Raw genomic sequence first — 18,501 nt, forward strand, 5'->3', positions numbered from 1 at the left:
TGGTGTGCTGGGAGACAAAAGACAGGCACCACCTTAGCTTTGAGGAAAAACACCACCTGATGTCCTCGCACATCCTCAGTGAAACATTCCTTTGGTTTCAGTCATCTCTGGAATTGTATTTAACCTCTCTTGCTCAAGACCTGAACACTCATTCCCAGCATCAACCCAGCAAATCTCCTAACACAATGAAGCTCTAATTAAGCAAGGATGAGATCGGAAATGAAGGGAGAGTTACTCATACTTGCCCCCGATTATGAGCATTAATGTTTGTGAATACAAAAAAGAATTCTGTGAAAGACACCTCCTTCGAAGTTCAAAGGCAGACCCTTAAAGAACAGCAGAGCAGCTTTAGAGCTAGACCTATTCATGAGAGAAATACAGCACTTCCTACGAAAATAACGATGGGAAGAAAAAAAGAAAAGCGGAAAACACAAAAACATTACGAAATATCCTGCTGTGTCACACCAATGGTCTATCCAACCCAGTACTTTATGCGCTCCCTCCAAATATCATGGGATGCTCATGAGCCTGGCCACCCCCAGCATCTACAACCGTATTACTTGATACTTTCCTTGGAGGCTTAACACCTACCAGGTCTCGTATTTCCATTTTACAAAATTCCATGGTTAGCCAAAAATAAAAGGACTGGTCCAAGGAAGGCTGAACAGCATCCTAGGGAAGTACTTTCCCTCTATTTAAAGCATATAAATATATGCATATAAATATATTTCTTCTAGTTAAGGCCAACTCACAAAGAAAACAAGCAAGCCTCTGAAACGAGGGCGTTCTGCTTTCTTAAACATCAGCAGTCCCTTCAGGAAAGCTCTAAAGAACGTTCCCGAAACACAAAGGACTCCTATAGAAATCAATACCGTTAGGATCCTTCCACGAATGCACAAAGAAACAACAGAAAACATGAAAATCATCAGTGCCCGTTGGGTACCCAACCCGTTTTGTCAGGAAACGCGCCCAGCAGCGCGTTTTAACCTGGAAGGAAAACCTCTGCTGAGCACCTTAAAAAGCCCCAGCACCTCGCTAGAGCTTTTTAAACGCGTGAAGTTTCGCAAGCAGCAAAGCGGCCCGGAGACAGCACCGTGCGCGACCGCACTGCAGCGAAACCAATCCCCGCGCACCAGCACGAAGCGCACGCCGGTCACCGACGGCACCGGGAAAGCACACGACCGATGCGGGCTACGCGCCACCGGCCGCCCCGAGGGGCCCCGCACCGCTCGCCCGGGCCCGCCGCCGAGGCCCCCCGGCTCCGGGCCGCTTCAGCCCGTCACCCGGACGCGGAGCGGGGCGCCTGGCCGGCACGGAAGCCGGCGCCGAGGCGGAGCAGGAAGCCTCACCCGCGGCACCAGCGGGATCTCCAGCGGCGGGGCGGCCGGGGGAGGAAAGCCGCGATCCCCCTCGGCCGCACGCCCCGAGGGCGGGCCGCGACACGCGGAAAGGCCGCCCGCGGACGACGGAGGGCCCGCAGCCACCCCGCGGCAGCCGCCCCAGCCGCCCGCCCGCGCCCGGCGGAGCCGAGGCCCCGAGCGGCGGCCGGGCGCGACCGGCCGCCATCCCGGCGGGGCCCGGCGCGCACGACGCCCCGCGGCCGAGGCGAGCCGCCCCCCACACCTCCGGCCCGGCCGACGCTTCACAGAGCGGGCCGGCCTGAGCCCGCCGCCTCGGCCCGCCCGCGGGAGGGCGGCGGCGGCCCCGCTCACCAGGGAGATGGTCGTTGTAGCCGCCATCTTGTCCACCTCGTCGGCAGTCAGTGCGCGGCTCTCGCGAGAGCTCTGCGGCGCGCGCGAAACGGGAAACTCTCGCGAGCCGTCCCGTGGAGACGCGGAGAACTTATCGCGAGATCGCCGGGGAGTCACGTGAGTGGGGCTGGACGGTCAGGCAGGCGTGAGCCTGGCTCGGCCTGGCCCGGCTCGGCTCGGCTCGGTTGTGTTCGGTTCGGCCCGGCTCGGCACGGCTCGGCTCGGTCCGGCTCGGCTCGGCACGGCCCGGCTCGACTCGGTCCGACTCGGCTCGGCTCGGTCGGGCTCGGCTCGGCTCGGCCCGGCCGCCCGGCGGGCAGAAGCTGTGCCGTTCCGTGCCCGAGGCGCTGGAAGCGGCCCTGGCTGCCCCAGGGCGGTCCGTGCTCACGGGCATCCCGCGTTAGGAGCCCCGGTCACGGCGCGGGGAGCAGCGGGTGCCGGACGCGGCCGAGAACCGCCGTGAGAAGCGACACGTGCCCCGCGTGTCCGGCTTCGGCCCCGGCCCGGCCCTCTGCGCTTTTCCCAGGGGACCGGTTTCCTGCAAACCAGTTTAAATGCAGAGGCAAGGCCGGGCAGCCTGGCACAGGTGACCTCTGGCCCCGGGCATGGAGGCGCTGTTCCGAAATAGGACGGGCCCCAGAAGACATCCCTTCCCGCGGCGGCGGTGTGCTTTAGGGAGCAGGTGCCACCAGTCCGGGACAGTGGGATGGGCTGTGGCACCAGTCCGGGACGGCGGGATGGGCTGTGGCACCAGTCCGGGACGGCGGGATGGGCTGTGGCACCGTGTGCCCCACTACTCAAACTGGCAGCAGAACCTTGTGGCCTTGCGGCCCCGCTGCAGCAGGGATCCGGAACGGAGGGAAACGTACCCGCTCACAGACCCTGAGAGCCTTGTAAAAGATGGAGAAATTTGAGGCCAATAAAGTTTATCAAAAGCAGCTAAAACATGACTTAACGCCTAATTACTGTCACGATGAGAAAGCCTTGCATTGCAAAAGTTCCATCTGGAAGATGAAGGTACAATATCTGAACGGTCACATAAACCACCTCATTTCTAGCCGAAATTTAAGAGGCAGCAGTTAACCACCGGAAAACATGATTTTTGAGACACAGTGGATTGCTACATTAAGCAATCTTTAAAGTAGGGGTAGATACTCTACTGAAGGTGTGCACACCACAACCATAACATAAGGGCAGCAATTACAATCCTAATTAGCTAATCAGACTTGACTATCAGTGTCTGAAGACACATCCCCTTTCCTGTAGGACAGGACTCCAAGGAGTCAGGTCTGACTACATAGAATTGTAGAATGGTTTGGGTTGGATGCGATCTTTAAGACCATCCAGTTCCAACCTCCCTGCCATGGGCAGGGACACCCGCCACTACACCAGGTTGCCCAAAGCCCCATCCAGCCTGGCCTGGAACACTGCCAGGGATGGGGCAGCCACAGCTTCTCTGGGCAACCTGTGCCAGTGCCTCAGCACCCTCAGAGGGAAGAATATCTTCCTTAGATCCCATCGAAATCTCCCCTCTTCCAGTTCAAAGCCATCACCCCGTGTCCTGTCACTACACCCCCGTGTCCAAAGCCCCTCTCCAGCTTTCCTGTAGCCCCTTTAGGCACTGGGAGGTGCTGGAAGGTCTCCCCGGAGTCTTCTCTTCTCCAGGCTGAACAGCCCCAACTCTCCCAGCCTGTCTCCAGAGCAGAGGTGCTCCAGCCCTTGGAGCATCTCCGTGGCCTCCTCTGGCCCCGCTCCAGCAGCTCCATGTCCTTCTGGTGTTGGGGACCCCAGAGCTGAAGGCAGGACTGCAGGGTGGGTCTCACAGAGCAGAGCAGAGGGGCAGAATCCCCTCCCTGACCTGCTGCCCACGCTGCTCTGGGTGCAGCCCAGGGCACGGGTGGCTTTCTGGGCTGCCAGCACATGGTGCTGGCTCATGCTGAGCTTCTCCTCACCCAGCACCCCCAAGTCCTTCTCCTCAGGGCTGCTCTCCATCCATCCCCACCCAGCCTGTCCTCGTGCTTGGGATTGCCCCGACCCACGTGCAGGACCTTGCACTTGGCCTTGTTGAACTTCATGAGGTTCTCACAGACCCACCTCTCCAGCCTGTCGAGGTCCCTCTGGATGCCATCCCTGCCCTCCAGCGTGCCCACCACACCACGCAGTTGGTGTCACAGCAAACGTGCTGAGGGCGCACTGATCCCACTGTCCGTGTCGCCGACAGAGATGTTAAATAGAACCGGCCCCAGTACTGACCCCTGAGGAGCACCACTTGTTGCTGGTCTCCTCTTGGACATCGAGCTGTTGACCACAACTCTTTGAGTGTGACCATCCAGCCAGTTCCTTATCCACCAAGTGGTCCATCTGTCAAATCCATGTCTCTCCAATTTAGAGACAAGGATGTTGTGTGGGACAGTATCAAATGCTTTGGACAAGTCCAGGTAGATGACATTGTGGCTCTTCCCTTATCCACCAACACTGTAAGCCCATCATAAAAGGCCACCAAGTTTGTCACTTGCATGTGTGACAGCAGGATTTCCATTCTTGCGCTAGTGCCAGTTTTGCAAAGAAGGATAAGCGTCCCACCGGACACCAAGCTGACTGTGAGCTGCACCACGTGAAACCTTGCCAGCCGGTTGAGGGGACTGATCCTTCCTCTGCTGAGCACTGCTGAGGCCACATTGGGAGTGCTGTATCCAGTGCTGGGCTCCCCAGGACAAGGAAGACATGGACTGACTGGACTGAGTCCAGTAAAGGGCCACCAAGATGCTGAAGGGATTGGAGCACCTGGCATTGGAGAGGCTGAGGAGCTGGGGCTGTTCAGCCTGGAAAAGAGAAGGCTCAGGGAGGATCTCATCGATGTGTACAAACATCTGATGAGAGGGTAAAGAAGAAGGAGCCAGGCTCTTCTCAGTGGGGCCCAGCGACAAGAGGCAATGGGCACAAACCGAAAAATGAGAAATTCCATGTGAACGTAGGAAAACACTTCTCTTCTTCTTGTGAGAGTGGCCAAACATGGGGACAAGTTGTGTCTAGGGAGACCCCATCTGTGGAGACACTCAACCCTGACTGGTCCTGGCCAACCTGCTTTAGCTGACCTACTTGAGCAGAGAGGTTGGACTAGATGATCACAGAGGCTGGAAGGGACCTCTTGAGATCCCGAGCGGTCCCATCCAACCCCACCTGTTCCATGACTGTGAGGGCAGCCCCTTGTGTTGGAAACACCCTACAGCATGGCAGGTGGGTGAACGCGGCACAGCCAGGAGCAGGGAAATCCACTGGACAAACCGAGCCGTGACAATGTTAAATGAAACCATGGATTCTGTGGGGTGAAAGGCGTTACAGAAATGCTAACGAGCTCGTCAGGGAAATGAAGCCGCTGGGATATGGAGGGATTTCTCAGTTTGCAGAGGTGCTCTGGAGACACTGATTTCTGAACCAAGCAGCTGAGTGATGTTTCTCCACTGCATTCCTTCTCTACCCGCTTGGCTTGACTGTGGAACTCACGGAAGCTATTTCACATCTTCGTCGTTTAACTGTAAGAGTGACCAAGAAATGACCGAGCGGTTTGCCGAGTGGAGCGCTCCGATGAGATAAGCTGCTTTCAGCGGCTTTATTGATCTGTCAGTATGTAAAGTTGGCACAGCACAGCACGACTGGGACACGCAGCACGCGTCAGCAGCTCAGCATAGCGTCCCAGCACGGCAAACCCAGCCCGGCACGTACAATGGTGCCACCCTGCAAAGCGCAGGCAGCGTAGCGCAGGCAGTACCGCGGGGAGGGACGGCACAGCGCAGGACACAGCACGGCGCAGCATGGCACGGCTGGTTCTGCATGGCACAGCACAGTGCAGCATAGAGCAGCATGGCACGGCTGGTTCCGCACGGCACAGCACGGCGCAGCATGGAGCAGCATGGCACAGCTGGGTCTGTGCGGCACAGCACGGCGCAGCATGGAGCAGCATGGCACGGCTGGTTCCGCATGGCACAGCACGGCACAGCATGGAGCAGCATGGCACAGCTGGGTCTGCTAGGTACAGCACAGCGCAGCATGGCACGGCTGGTTCCACTCGGCACAGCATGGACAGCATGGAGCAGCATGGCATGGCTGGTTCCGCTCGGCACAGCACGGAGCAGCATGACATGGCTGGTTCTGCTCAGCACAGCACGGACAGCACGGAGCAGCATGGCACGGCTGGTTCCGCTTGGCACAGCACGGAGCAGCATGGCATGGCTGGTTCCGCTCGGCACAGCACGGACAGCACAGAGCAGCATGGCACAACTGGTTCTGCTTGGCACAGCATGGACAGCATGGAGCAGCATGGCATGGCTGGTTCCGCTCGGCACAGCACGGAGCAGCATGGCACGGCTGGTTCCGCATGGCACAGCACGGACAGCACGGAGCAGCATGGCATGGCTGGTTCCGCTCGGCACAGCACGGCACAGCACAGAGCAGCATGGCACGGCTGGTTCCGCTCGGCACAGCACGAACAGCACGGAGCAGCATGGCACGGCTGGTTCCGCTTGGCACAGCACGAACAGCATGGAGCAGCATGGCACGGCTGGTTCCACATGGCACAGCACGAACAGCACGGAGCAGCATGGCACGGCTGGTTCCGCTCGGCACAGCACGAACAGCACGGAGCAGCATGGCACGGCTGGGTCCGCTCGGCACAGCACGGACAGCACGGAGCAGCATGGCACGGCTGGGTCCGCTCGGCACAGCACGGAGCAGCACGGAGCAGCATGGCATGGCTGGGTCCGCCCGGCACAGCACGGAGCAGCACGGAGCAGCATGGCACGGCTGGTTCCGCACGGCACAGCATGGACAGCACGGAGCAGCATGGCACGGCTGGTTCCGCTCGGCACAGCACGGACAGCACGGAGCAGCATGGCACGGCTGGTTCCGCTCGGCACAGCACAGACAGCACGGAGCAGCATGGCACGGCTGGTTCTGCTCGGCACAGCACGGAGCAGCATGGCACGGCTGGTTCCGCTCGGCACAGCACGGGGCAGCATGGCACCACGCGGCTTTTGCGACACAAAGAATTCCTATCGCACTTTTCACCAGCTGAGCCTGAGCCTGACGTGCGCCGCAGCGCAGACGATCGCCCCTTTCTCCAGGCTGACGACGGAAGTTCCAAACACCACAGGAGAAACAGGGAAGGAAGAGGCATCGGGGTTCTTCCCCTTCAGATGCCATGAGGTTTCGGAAGGCCGTAAGACAAACTGGGGAATGACAAGGGTTCTGTTCAGCACCAGTGAGGCTTCTGCCGATCCACATGTTTGGATCCAGCTGGCGGGTTTGGATTTCTGGAATTTCTTCTCATGCCATGTCAAGTCCAGCTCTCACAGTCCTCTCTTCAGCTGGCACCAAGACGTGCAGTTCTAATCACAAGGCATCACCGTGGTTCATCTGTGCGGGGAAACCTTAACGGAACAGGAGAAACTGGGCATAAAGAATGGAATGTGGCAGATCGGAAGCTGCGCCAGAGCTTTCCCAGCCTGCTCCCTTCCTCGTTCCTGCAAGTATTACCAGCTGGCGAAGAAATAAAAAATAACTTTGGGACCTGCAGTGAAAAAAGCTCATCATTCCCAGCGGGAAATTGGTCAGTTTGGGGCACTCCTGCAGCAGGTTTGCATCTCCACAAGCACCACGGGGAAGGGATGCAGGGGGTGCTGGGTGCTCCCCCACGCCTCGCAACCCGCCTCGGCTGCTGCTGCAGGAGGGGGGCCGGAGCGCGTCGCCTCTCGTGACACACGGGCAATTGCTCCCGTTCGCTGGCTGCTCCTCCGCTCGCCGTCGCCTCTTCCCACCGCGGCTCGGGCAGACGCCTCCCGCGGACTGCGAGGGTGGGTGGGAGCGGGGGCCCAGCCGGTCCCGCTGGGGGAAGGTCAGGAGCCCCGCGGCTTCTCCTGGTCTGGCACGCTTCCCGTCCCCTGCGGTCCCGGGGACCGCGCTGTCCCAGACGGCCGCGAGGTGACTCACAAGGGAGGAGAGCGGTGTTTGTGGAAGGCGTTTTCCAGGAAGTTAGCCAGCTTTTCACAGTCGTCCTAAAATAAAAGAGAAAACACGCCGGAAGGTCAGTTTGGTGTGGCTACCTTGTACATCTCCTTCCTTACATGGTCCCAGCCCAAGCCACCGACTTCACATAGAATCATAGATTCATAGAACGGTTTGGGTTGGAAGGGACCTCACAGACCATCCCGTTCCAACCCCCTGCCATGGGCAGGGACACCCTCCACTACACCAGGTTGCCCAAAGCCCCACCCAGCCTGGCCTGGAACACTGCCAGGGATGGGACAGCCACAGCTTCTCTGGGCAACCTGTGCCAGTGCCTCACCACCCTCAGAGTGAAAAATTTCTTCCTTAGATCCAACCTAAATCTGCCCTCTTTCAGTTTAAATCCATTGCCCCATGTCCTGTCACTACTTGCCCTTGTAAAAAGCCCCTCTGAGTTTTGACATGGAAGCGAACAACTCACAAGCACATCTGGAACATGCCACTAATAAGCACCATATTTACTGAAAAACACCAAATGACCACTCGGGAACGGGGCCTTTTTGTGTCAGGTGCCACATAAAGGCCAAAGAGCAGACAGTTCTTTGGAGCTTCTGGTCTGAAGGAACGTAACAGGTCCAGCTTCTTTTGTTCAGTTTAATTTCAACTTAATTAACTGACTACTGGCTCTAAAGTTATCTTCTATGGCCATCTCTTTTATAATATCCTCACTGCTAACAAAAATAAAAATTAATGTCACTTTTCGTTGGTCTGGCCACTATTTTGTGCAGAAATCTCTTTTCTGACATATTCAGGAGTAGGTGGTTTCTGACAAAATTAGGATGTTTATTCCTTAAGAAAGAAGTTACTGAACTACCACACTGATATGCAAAGGGTGCAAAACACCCCCACTTTGTCTCGTAGAGGGGTTTTGGAATTGCCAGAAAGAACTCAAAATTCTCACTCAAATGAAAAATGCAAAATCAGTTGTTTTCTTGCTGCTTAGAGCGGTCCCTTTGTCACTACTGCTGCTAAATTACTACTTTTAAGAAAAAATTTGGATTTAAGAGACAAGATTTTTAAGGCATAGGTGGTATCTCTTGTTAGACCAACCACTATAGTTAGAAAACCAGAAGAGCATCTGGGCAGACAAGTCCTTCAGGCCAGGAAGAAGCAGCACACTTCCAAGCTAAACACGGGCTCGTGACACCTGCTCAGAGTTTAACACAGTATGAACCAGTATGAACCAGTTATACCACCTGAGAGCAAAGGTAGCGGGTACCTGCGGAGTAGAAAAGATGTTAGAGAGGGGAGGACATGTTAAAAGGAGGTTACCTCCTAGGAGGAAGACGGAGAAAAAGAGTTTACAGCCCGTGGAACGCAGACGGACCCGTGTGAGGTATATCCTACGGTACGAGGTTGCCCCAAATGCCACGTGTTTTCCAGAGCAGAGGCGGAAGCAGCCCGGTGTGCCAGCGCCGAGCTGCACAGTCACCATGCTCGGGTGAAGAAAGGAAGAAAGTCCGAATGGACTTTTTTCCAGCTGTACTCATAAATTTTTCACTCAGTGACGCTGACCCCTTCCTTGTCTAATGTCAGCATCCGGAAGGAGGAATTCTCCAAAACTTTGCCTACAGCCCCAGAATTCCTAACTTGCACAAAATAAAAATAAATACACTTTTCATTCTCTCCATGCTGCCTTTGCTGGAGGCTCTACTGCCGAGCAGCCTGACCGGCTGGGCTGCTCCGAATTCTTCCCTGGGACTATCCGCAAACACGTAAGGAGAGCCCAGCCGTTCCCTGCTGGGGTGGCCATCTCTCCTGGCAGACAGAAACCAGGCTTTGGGCAACCTGGTGTAGTGGAGGGTGTCCCTGCCCATGGCAGGGGGGTTGGAACTGGGTGGTCTGTGAGGTCCCTTCCCACCCAAACCATTCCATGGTTCTACGAAACCTGCAAATTGAGTTCAGAGCAGCTGTCCAGACAACACCGGCCACCGGGGCCGTTCTTCTGGGAGATGGGAGGTGGCCTCAGCCTCCTTCCCTTGGGCTCCTCTGGCTGTCACGTTCAGAACCACTGCGAGGTGGACGTAATTAACACTGCCATCACAACATGACTGTCCCCTCGGGCAGGAGTGAAGTATGGAGGAAAAAAACAGCAACTCAACAAAAAAAGGATGCGTTCGCACCGTGAGGGGAGCGAGTGCAGCGCGGCGCTGCGGGCTGGCCTCTGCCACGGCTCTGCGGCTGCCAGGTGGAGCACGGAGGAGCTCTTACTCCTCTGAGGCATGAGCGGTGCCACACGGATTTGGGGACCGCGCTTGGTGGCACGGTGCACACGTGGCGAGGAGGCTTACCTCGTGGATGAACCCATAGTGCACCAGCTCCGTGGCCAAGTCCTTGGAGTTATCAGCTGCAGAGACACGGAACGGTGAGAACGTGAAGGCTCGTGCATCTCTTCCTTCCCCCTCCCCCAGTAAAGTGCCCCCCCCCAGCCCGCAGCACACCCGCACTGTGCCGCGCGCTGCGGGGGCACGTGCTCTGTGCTCTTGGCTGGCCAAGGAACTGCCAAGTCACCCTGGGGCACACGGAGCGCAGAGGCGGGCAGTGATGGGAGCTGAGCAGCTACGGGGCAGGGACGAGCTCCGGTCCTGATCACACAGCGCAATGGCCTTGGCAGCGTGTTACTGCGAGACGTTCCGCTTGCCTTGGGCCAGCACGAAAAGCAGGTGGCCACTGCGGGCAGGCAGGAAAACCTAAGGGGCTGCTGGAGCAGCAGCTCCCAAGCACTGATTTCCAGGCTCTGTGCTTTAGTTTTGGCTGTGAGCCATCAAGGGGCTCCAGCTGCACGGCCCCGGGTGCAAAAGGCTAACCCTAACCCTAGGGTGTCTGAGGAAGGAGCCCACGGTGCTGGATCCTTCCCCAGAGCCATGGGCTTCCTCAGAGGAGGGTCCACCTTCTCCTTTGAAAGGTATTGCGGAGACTGCACCAGTGTTGGGAATGAGGGCAGAATTCACTGGTATTATCCCCAAAATGGCATGCCACATGTCCCAGAGCGCACGTTCCCAATGGGCACTCACTGGACTCCCAACATCCCTTCAGAGTGCAGGTTACAACCACGTGCCAGAGGCTGTAAGCTCAGGGTCTGAGTGGCCAAGAACTGGTGCCACGTGGCTATTAGGGTTTCGCCCGCTCGCCCAGGACACGGAAAGAAAAGCTGGCTGAGCCTAGAGCTGACCAGGGCCACCAGGCAACACCTCTGCACTCACGCACAGAAGTTCACTTGCGAGCAAACCTACTGGGCAGCAGGTCGTAGCTCAGCTGTCGGTGCAATCTGTCCTCCAGGATCAGCAGAAGAGTGAGCTGTGGAAAGAAGAGGGTGCTCTTTACCAACGCCCGTTTCTCCCTAAGAGTGCTCCTCCACCAGCACTGGGAGCTGCAACTGTGAAACCAGAAAGAAGGCGAGCTAAAAGATGTCCAGGCAAAGATATCAAGGGCTGTCCTGCAGCCAGAGGGGGCTGGTGGCTTCCTTCTGCTTCGGGCTTCTTTTATGACAAAGGGACGAGAGGAAGTATTTGGGTACTGCGGCACAGCGGCTAAGACCAGACTTTTCCCAGTCGGATGCCAGAGATGGGTACAGAGAGCAGGTCTTTCCCCAGTGTCTCATGCAGAATAGGAGCTGGATACTTACGTGCCACTGGGTCTTGTCTTCGTTCAGCTCCATGTTACATTGCATTTGCACCACCTGGAAGGGGCCAAAACCAACATCAGCTCGGACACCGTCCCTCCGGCTCCCCGGGCCTGCTCTACTTCTGCTCTCCAAGCAGGACTTTCAAATCTCTACTCAAGCCCCTTAATTCCAGCTGCCAGCCTGACCTTCCACTTCTTCTCACATTTCTAGGAATTGTCCAGGTGGAGCAGCTGAGGGCTGGTTTAGCCCAGTGCCCAGCGACAAACCACGGCCATGGTCAGCCGACCGAGAAGTGGGTAAGGGAGCCCTGTGCAAGGTGCAACTTTGCAACCAGGATTAATCGTCTGCTCCATTTGCCAGGGGTGGCCTTCCCCCTAAAGCCCTGCCCAAACTCTTGGTTATGTCTCAATGATGTGATTGTTCATGTCCTTGTGGGATGACCAATCCTTAGATCAGACAAAAAGAGCAAAACCGAAATCTTGAATATTATTAAAATTACATACGGATTTTCTTTTGGAAATCCCGCATTGCATCGCAGAATATTCAAATGTGTTACACAAATACGGCATTTTATTAATGTCACCTTCAAGTTCCTATAAAGGGACTGGGTCAGCTTCAAGCTGGGTTAGCTTCCAGCTTCAGCAAGTCAGCTTCAAGTTCCCATGAAAACGGCTCACACCAGAAGTCACGTTGTCCAGGCAAAGGGAAGCCAGAGAGGGCGTGCAACTGGTCAGCCCAACGACAGGGCACCCAGCGAGGAATCAACGCCCCTGTTCCACGCAGGGTCCAACAGGGTTTCATTTACATTCCTCCATTTCAAGCCTATGCTCAGAGGTGAGTCACCTGCTCGTTCCTCCCTCTGACCCGGCACCCCTCTCCTACAGCCCCTCCCCAGGACACACAGCCCTGGCCGTGCAGCTCACTGTCCTCTGACCTTTATCACCTCCAGGCCACCCGCTTCTCCAGGAAGAGCTGACTGGTGTGACTGTACACCCAAGGTGGGTGCCCTTTGCTTACACCAAGTGACACCAGCACACTGTCTGCCCTCGTGCTCCTTTATGTCCTGAATTACACCGAGCTGTGCGGCATCTCGCAGACACCATCAAAGAGAAGGCTGATGACGTTTGAGTGCATCATTGCCACCTGCTGCCCACCTTTCTCTACTTGATGCCCCAAAGATCATTTAGGTGGGAAGGGACATCAGGAGGTCTCTAGTCCAAGCCCCTGCTCAAAACAAGACAAACAGTGAATTCAGACCAGGCTGCTTAGAGCTCTGCCCAACTGGGTTTTGAAAATCTCCAAGGAGATCCCACAACCTCTCTTAGCCCCAGGTCCACTGTTTAGAATCATGGAATCATAGAACGGTTTTGGTCGGACGGGACCTCAAAGATCATCCAGTTCCAACCCCCTGCCACGGGCAGGGACACCCTCCACTACACCAGGTTGCCCAAAGCCCCATCCAGCCTGGCCTGGAACACTGCCAGGCATGGGGCAGCCACAGCTTCTCTGGTTTAACCATCCTCACCATGAAAAAAAATTCCTTGGATCCATCCTGCATCCATATTCCAGTGCATCCCAGAATAGACAAAGAACCTGCATTGTTGCTACACTCCTGTGGGACTCGCACTTAGAAACTCCATGCTTCTGAGATTACCAGTCCTTTGTCAAACTGGATAAAAACCAGTTGAACGCGTTGGTCGGACAGACCGCGCACTTGCAGAGCTTTGCTGGGGGCACTGGATGAAAACCAGCACGTAACAAAGGCAAAGAGGGGAAAAGAGAACGGCGCAGGTTTACATTCACATTCCGCTGTCGCATCCGCTCGATGGCCACAGCCCTGGCGCTAAGAACACGCGCTGGGCCGTACGGATACAGCTACGCTCGGGGGGCGGACAGCCCATGCTCGGGCAGGCAGGAAGAACGCGCTGCTGCTGCGCTTTTTGAAGGAGACATCTCCCAGGATCGTGCAGCAGCAGCAGTCAGGTTTGGCCCTACACTGGGTTTTTAACACTAGTTCAATGCAAGGATGAAATTGCGTCCGCGTCGTCCACGGGAACACGGACAGTGCCACAGGGGATGAATAGCGAATGGCTGGAAGGGAAGATACAGGGAGATACCCGCACAGGGAAACACCAGGGAACACGTGAGCTTTTAAGAAAGAGGGGGGCACAGAGACCACCGAGTTCCTCTGACCGCTCCCGACGACGGCCGGCAGCTCAGGAGACCGGAGCCTTTGGAAGAAGGGCCGTGCCCGAGCTCTGCCCTGGCGATGGTGGCCAACAGCCCTCTCTCCCCCTACGCACGTCAGCAAAGGACAGATGCCAACTCCTGCCCCGGGAAGGAACAATCCCTGGCAAGGACACAGGGATGGCCTGGCTGCAGGAAAGCCTTACTGGCTCTGCTGGAGACTCTGGGGTCACAGTGGGCAGCAGGCGGGACATGAGGCCAACGGCATCCTGGGGCACAGCCAGGGTATTGGGGGAAATCATTGTTCCCCCTGCTCAGCGCTCGTTAAACTACATCCAGGTACTGCGTCTAATGCAGGGACGTTGATAAACTGGAGCAAGTTCAACGGAGGGCCCTGGCAGGGACCCTGGGCTGGAGCGCTCGCACCCTGGGAAGGGGCTGAGGGATCAGGGCTGGTCCAGCCTGGGGAAGCACCGGCTGCGGGGGGAGGCAGCGGCAGCGTGCCCGTACGCCGAGGGGGCTGCGCTGCAGGGCCGCATCGCTCTGCTCAGTGACGGGTCACGCCGTGCTTTGGGAAGGCTTCACTTCTGCTCAAACATCCCCGCTTGTGTCGGTCCTTCCCTGCCCGCCCACCTGGCACCCCTTCCCCTCCCCGCAGGGGTCCGTAACCCGCTTGCAGTGCCCGTCCTGCCCGCGACGCCGGTGTCCGGGCACGCGGCTGAAGGCAGAACACGCCTGAGCTCAGCTGCCATCTCGGCACGCCACGGCAGTGGCAGTGTCAAAGGACGACGGGATTTCGAGCCTACACCCCAGCACCGAGGCGCAGAGCGCACCGTGCCGCAGAGCTGCCGGTGGGCGCGGGAGCAGGGCTGGCACAGCCAAAGGATCGGAGGCACTGGGGCTGCTCCAGAGGGTCTGGCGTGAGAGGGACCTCACCAGCTGCAGCCAAAGGGACCGTGGCAGTCCCGGGGCAGCCGATGCAATGGGGAGAACAGCTCTCAGCCGGGCTGGAGCTCAGTGCTCGGCTACAGAGAGAGGCGTTCCTGCAGCAGTGTGCCAGGAACAGAGACCATCCACCTAATCCCAGTGGAGAACCTGTCCCCACCTGGTTCTGACCTTACCTTCCTGGTCTCCACATCAAAGGGCTCCGGGGTGGGAGTCTTGGCTTTCTGAGGGTCCTCCTGGGGCTGGGAGAGCACGCGTGGGAGGGCATGGGGTCTGGAAACGGCGAAGTTCATCAGGGGATAGATCCCATTCCTGGTACAGACACAGAGCGAGGACAAACGGCTGAGCCCTGTCCTCCTACAGCCCTGCCGAGGGTCAGCTGCGAAGGCCACGGCCCAGAGCAGGGATGTGCACCCGCGGAGCCGTGGTGCCGGCTGGCAGGCAGCATGGTGAGGCAGCGGCAGCCACAGAGCTCCCCTTGCCCTGGCACGGCAGCCAAGGAGCTCCCCTTGCCCTGGCACCGCAGCCACGGAGCTCCCCTTGCCCTGGCACCGCAGCCACGGAGCTCCCCTTGCCCTGGCATGGCAGCCAAGGAGCTCCCCTCGCCCCAGCACTGTGGCCACAGAGCTCCCCTCACCCTGGCACCGCAGCCACAGAGCTCCCCTTGCCCTGGCACCGTGGCCACAGAGCTCCCCTCTCCCCAGCACCGCGGCCACGGAGCTCCCCTCACCCCGGCACTGCGGCCCAGGGCTGTGTGTGCCGGCGGAACCGCGGAGGGGACGGCACACGACTGAGCAGCACAGTGCGAACGGGAGCGAGCACTGCGGCACAGTGCCCTGGTCCTGGCTCTGTGCTGCCCGGGGAGCTGAGGGCAGAGACGCTGGGCACCAGCGCTGGGCAGACACATCACAGGTCACCCAGCATCACCTTCCACCCACCTTACGTCTTCTAAGAACTTGTCGAGTTCAAGGAAGGAGACCTCCGAGTACCTGGGAGAGAAACAGGACAAGATTACTGAGAGAGGAGCGGTGCGAAGGAGCACTGTGCCATGGCACGGGATCACCAGGCTGGATGCACGTCCTGGGCTCATGGCTGTGGCTGCTCTGAAACGTTCCCCGCTCATCCTCACCTCCACTGTGCTCCGGGCCGACCCTCTCTCCGGATCTCTGCCATCACCATGTTGAGGTCCAGTTCCTTTATCTTCTCCTCCACCACGTTCTCTGGCATCAGATCTAGGGCAAGGGCAGAAAGGGGCCATCAGCTGGGAGCTCCGGTAACAGGGACGCTGCGGCACGGACCCGAAGGAAGGTCTAGGAGTCACCGCCTTCATCCCCGGGCTCCTCCACCACTCCCGCGCTGCTGGGGCAGCAGCACGAGGTCAGACGGGGCAGGGTGGTCTCGTGGTTACTCACACTGGTTGTTGATGAAGCAGTGTGCTGCCAGCAGCTTGAGGGAATGCACCTCAAAGAGCACCCGGTGGAAGAGCAGGTTATGGGCTGTCGGTCGCTTGTCTGGGTTGAGGGTCAGGCACGACAGAATAAACTCCTGGGGGTCAGAGAAAGGCACAAACTGGAAGCAAAGCAGGACATTTCCCTGCTTCATCCCCACCGCTGCCAGCCCCAGCTCCCTCTCACGCTTGCACTTCCTGGGAAGCAGATTTGAGCGGCTGCTTCCGCCAGCAGACAGCCCAGGGCAGGGTGGGTGGCACAGAGCACCCCAGCTCTGGGTGGGCAGCACACTGCCGGGCACCCACCAACAGCCCGGCCACAAGACCCCTGCTCCAGCCACAGGACCCCTGCTCTGGCCACAGGACCTCTGCTCTGGCCACAGGACCCCTGCTCTGGCCACAGGACCTCTGCTCCAGCCACAGGACCCCTGCTCTGGCCACAGGACCTCTGCTCCAGCCACAGGACCTCTGCTCCCTGCTCCTCTCGGCCAGGGAGGCGGCTGCAGCACGAGCCCAGCACAAGGTCGTAAGGAGAAGAGGCTGGGATGTATCCCAGCAGCCAGTCAGGAGCAGCTCTGGGAGCAGCATCCCAGCAGGAAAGATGGTGGGAGGACTGGAAAAAGAGCAGACCGAGCCAGAGGGAGGGATTCCTGACTGTGGCAGGATAGGAGGGACACATAGAATCATGGAACGGTTTGGGTTGGAAGGGACCTCACAGACCACCCAGTTCCAACCCCCCTGCCATGGGCAGGGACACCCTCCACTGCACCAGGTTGCCCAAAGCCCCATCCAGCCTGGCCTGGAACACTGCCAGGGATGGGGCAGCCACAGCTTCTCTGGGCAACCTGTGCCAGTGCCTCAGCACCCTCAGAGGGAAGAATTTCTTCCTCAGATCCCATCGAAATCTCCCCTCTTCCAGTTCAAAGCCATCACCCCGTGTCCTGTCACTCCACACCCTTGTCCAAAGCCCCTCTCCAGCTTTCCTGGAGCCCCTTCGGTCTGCAGCAGGTTGTGGTCTCTGCTCCCCTTTCCCAGCGCCGGTGTAACCCGGAGTGCGCAGCAGCGCCAGGCTGCCTGACATTCCAGATTCCAGCCGGGGGGAAGGATGCTCACGGGAGATGTACGCCCCAGGAGGGGGGCCTGACCAACAGACGGGTCCCCGAGGCTCAGCCAGCTGCACTCACCCGCATGTTGGGGTCGTCAAGAGAATGTCGTGCCTGCATGATCGCCTCCTCCGAGACCCGCGTGTCCCCGTTGGTCTGGATCTCCAGCACGGCCATCTGGGGAAGAAGGAGTGCAGGCACGTCTGCATGCGGCCAGCCCTGGGGCAGTCCTGGAGGGCTTCCCCGAGGGACATCCCCTGGCAGGGTGGCAGTGGTGGAGCTCCTCACTGGGACACACAGTCCGGGCAGGCTCCGGAGCTCCTGGGCTCCCCCGTGCTCCCCGGCCACTGTGTCCCTGCACTTGGGGCCTGTTTCTTGCCCGCACACTGCCCCAGGCTGCTCCCAGTGTCACGGCAGTGCCAGCACGGGGAGCTGCTCCCGGGCACCGTGCGGACCGGGGGACGATGCAGACAGCACCAACAGCCACACAGTCCGCGCGGGCAAGCTGCGCTCGGCGGTGCATGTCCCCTGGGAGCAGCACGGTCTGTCCCTGCCCTCTGTGCTCGCCCACCCCAGGGCTGTCACAGCCCAGGGAGGAAGAGGAGGCACCAGCAGAGGCGGCCGAGAGGCACTGGCCAAGCACAGAGGGGTGAGCTAAGCCTGGTGCTGCACCCAGGGCAGGGTGGGCCACGGCAGCAGAAAATGCTCTGCTGAGCTCAGCAGAGACGTCTCCATTGCTGCAAGGGATCCCCAGCTCACAGCGAGGTTTGGGAAAGGGGAAGGAGACACGTCGGGAAGCTCCCCAGGCCCCTGCGATCCCCGGCAGGCTCAGCAAGAACAACCCTGCCCTGTACCCAGGGCTCACGGCAGCTCCCAGGTGCTGCAGCCATCCTGCTCCCTACCTCCAGCGCACACATCCCGAAGGAGAAGATGTCCACAGCCGTCCCGTCAGCCTTTTCTGCAAAACCAAGGCAGAACCCCGTCAGGGCAGGGGTACAGCCCCCTGCACCCCGATTCATCCCTGTGGATGCCTCTGCCCTCACCCCTGCCCAGGCCCAACCGTCCTTTTCCTCTGCCCATGCCCACTCCCCCCACCCAGGCACACATTTTCTCACAGTTCCCTGCACAAACCTTTCCCACTTATTCCCCTCAATTTTGCTGCAAAATAGTCAGGATGGGGATGACATAATGGGTTTTCGCATGGCACAAAGATTCTTTACTCCTTTTCCCTGCGTGTTGTCACATTTTACATGCTTTTGAGCGTTCCTGGGCCATAAGGTGACCTTTCCAGAGCTATCCGTGGCCACGCTGAGACCTTGTTCCCGACCCGCAATTGCCAACGCGCGGCCCGTGCCCGCGTAGGCGCAGCCGTTTCTGCCACGT

The 18,501-nt window shown here is 58.6% G+C and overlaps 3 protein-coding genes across 4 annotated transcripts in view; 1 reads left to right on the plus strand and 2 right to left on the minus strand.

The window, feature by feature from the left end:
• The window catches only part of PUF60 (poly(U) binding splicing factor 60), a 28,406-nt gene extending 26,643 nt beyond the window's left edge, over positions 1-1,763 (minus strand). The window contains exon 1 of one of the 2 annotated variants that reach the window (XM_086630838.1): positions 1,713-1,763. In XM_086630838.1, coding sequence (XP_086486964.1) covers positions 1,713-1,739 — 27 coding nt within the window. In that variant the 5' untranslated portion in view covers positions 1,740-1,763. The remainder of the gene's footprint in view (positions 1-1,712) is intronic. The other variant, XM_086630839.1, reaches the window with a different exon arrangement.
• Positions 1,764-6,035: 4,272 nt separating this feature from the next.
• Positions 6,036-7,144, plus strand: LOC147525887 (uncharacterized). The gene has a single exon (XM_086630830.1). It carries the CDS (start codon positions 6,050-6,052, stop codon positions 6,950-6,952), a length of 903 nt encoding a protein of 300 aa, XP_086486956.1. The 5' UTR covers positions 6,036-6,049; the 3' UTR covers positions 6,953-7,144.
• A 549-nt stretch (positions 7,145-7,693) lies between these two features.
• The window catches only part of NRBP2 (nuclear receptor binding protein 2), a 28,062-nt gene continuing 17,254 nt past the window's right edge, over positions 7,694-18,501 (minus strand). The window contains exons 9-18 of the mRNA XM_086630819.1: positions 18,021-18,076; positions 17,200-17,295; positions 15,981-16,113; positions 15,698-15,800; positions 15,507-15,557; positions 14,745-14,880; positions 11,437-11,490; positions 11,045-11,108; positions 10,103-10,158; positions 7,694-7,801 (exon numbers count right to left, since the gene is read on the minus strand). Of these exons, the coding sequence (XP_086486945.1) occupies positions 7,733-7,801; positions 10,103-10,158; positions 11,045-11,108; positions 11,437-11,490; positions 14,745-14,880; positions 15,507-15,557; positions 15,698-15,800; positions 15,981-16,113; positions 17,200-17,295; positions 18,021-18,076 (818 nt within the window). The 3' untranslated portion in view covers positions 7,694-7,732. The remainder of the gene's footprint in view (positions 7,802-10,102; positions 10,159-11,044; positions 11,109-11,436; positions 11,491-14,744; positions 14,881-15,506; positions 15,558-15,697; positions 15,801-15,980; positions 16,114-17,199; positions 17,296-18,020; positions 18,077-18,501) is intronic.

The sequence above is a fragment of the Tauraco erythrolophus genome, unplaced genomic scaffold, assembly GCF_009769465.1.
Source record: "Tauraco erythrolophus isolate bTauEry1 unplaced genomic scaffold, bTauEry1.pri scaffold_52_arrow_ctg1, whole genome shotgun sequence".
Taxonomy (NCBI): domain Eukaryota; kingdom Metazoa; phylum Chordata; class Aves; order Musophagiformes; family Musophagidae; genus Tauraco; species Tauraco erythrolophus.

Bases quoted from the DNA above. Each gene is read 5' to 3' on its own strand.
- LOC147525887 (XM_086630830.1), top strand. From the start codon at position 6,050: ATGGACAGCATGGAGCAGCATGGCATGGCTGGTTCCGCTCGGCACAGC.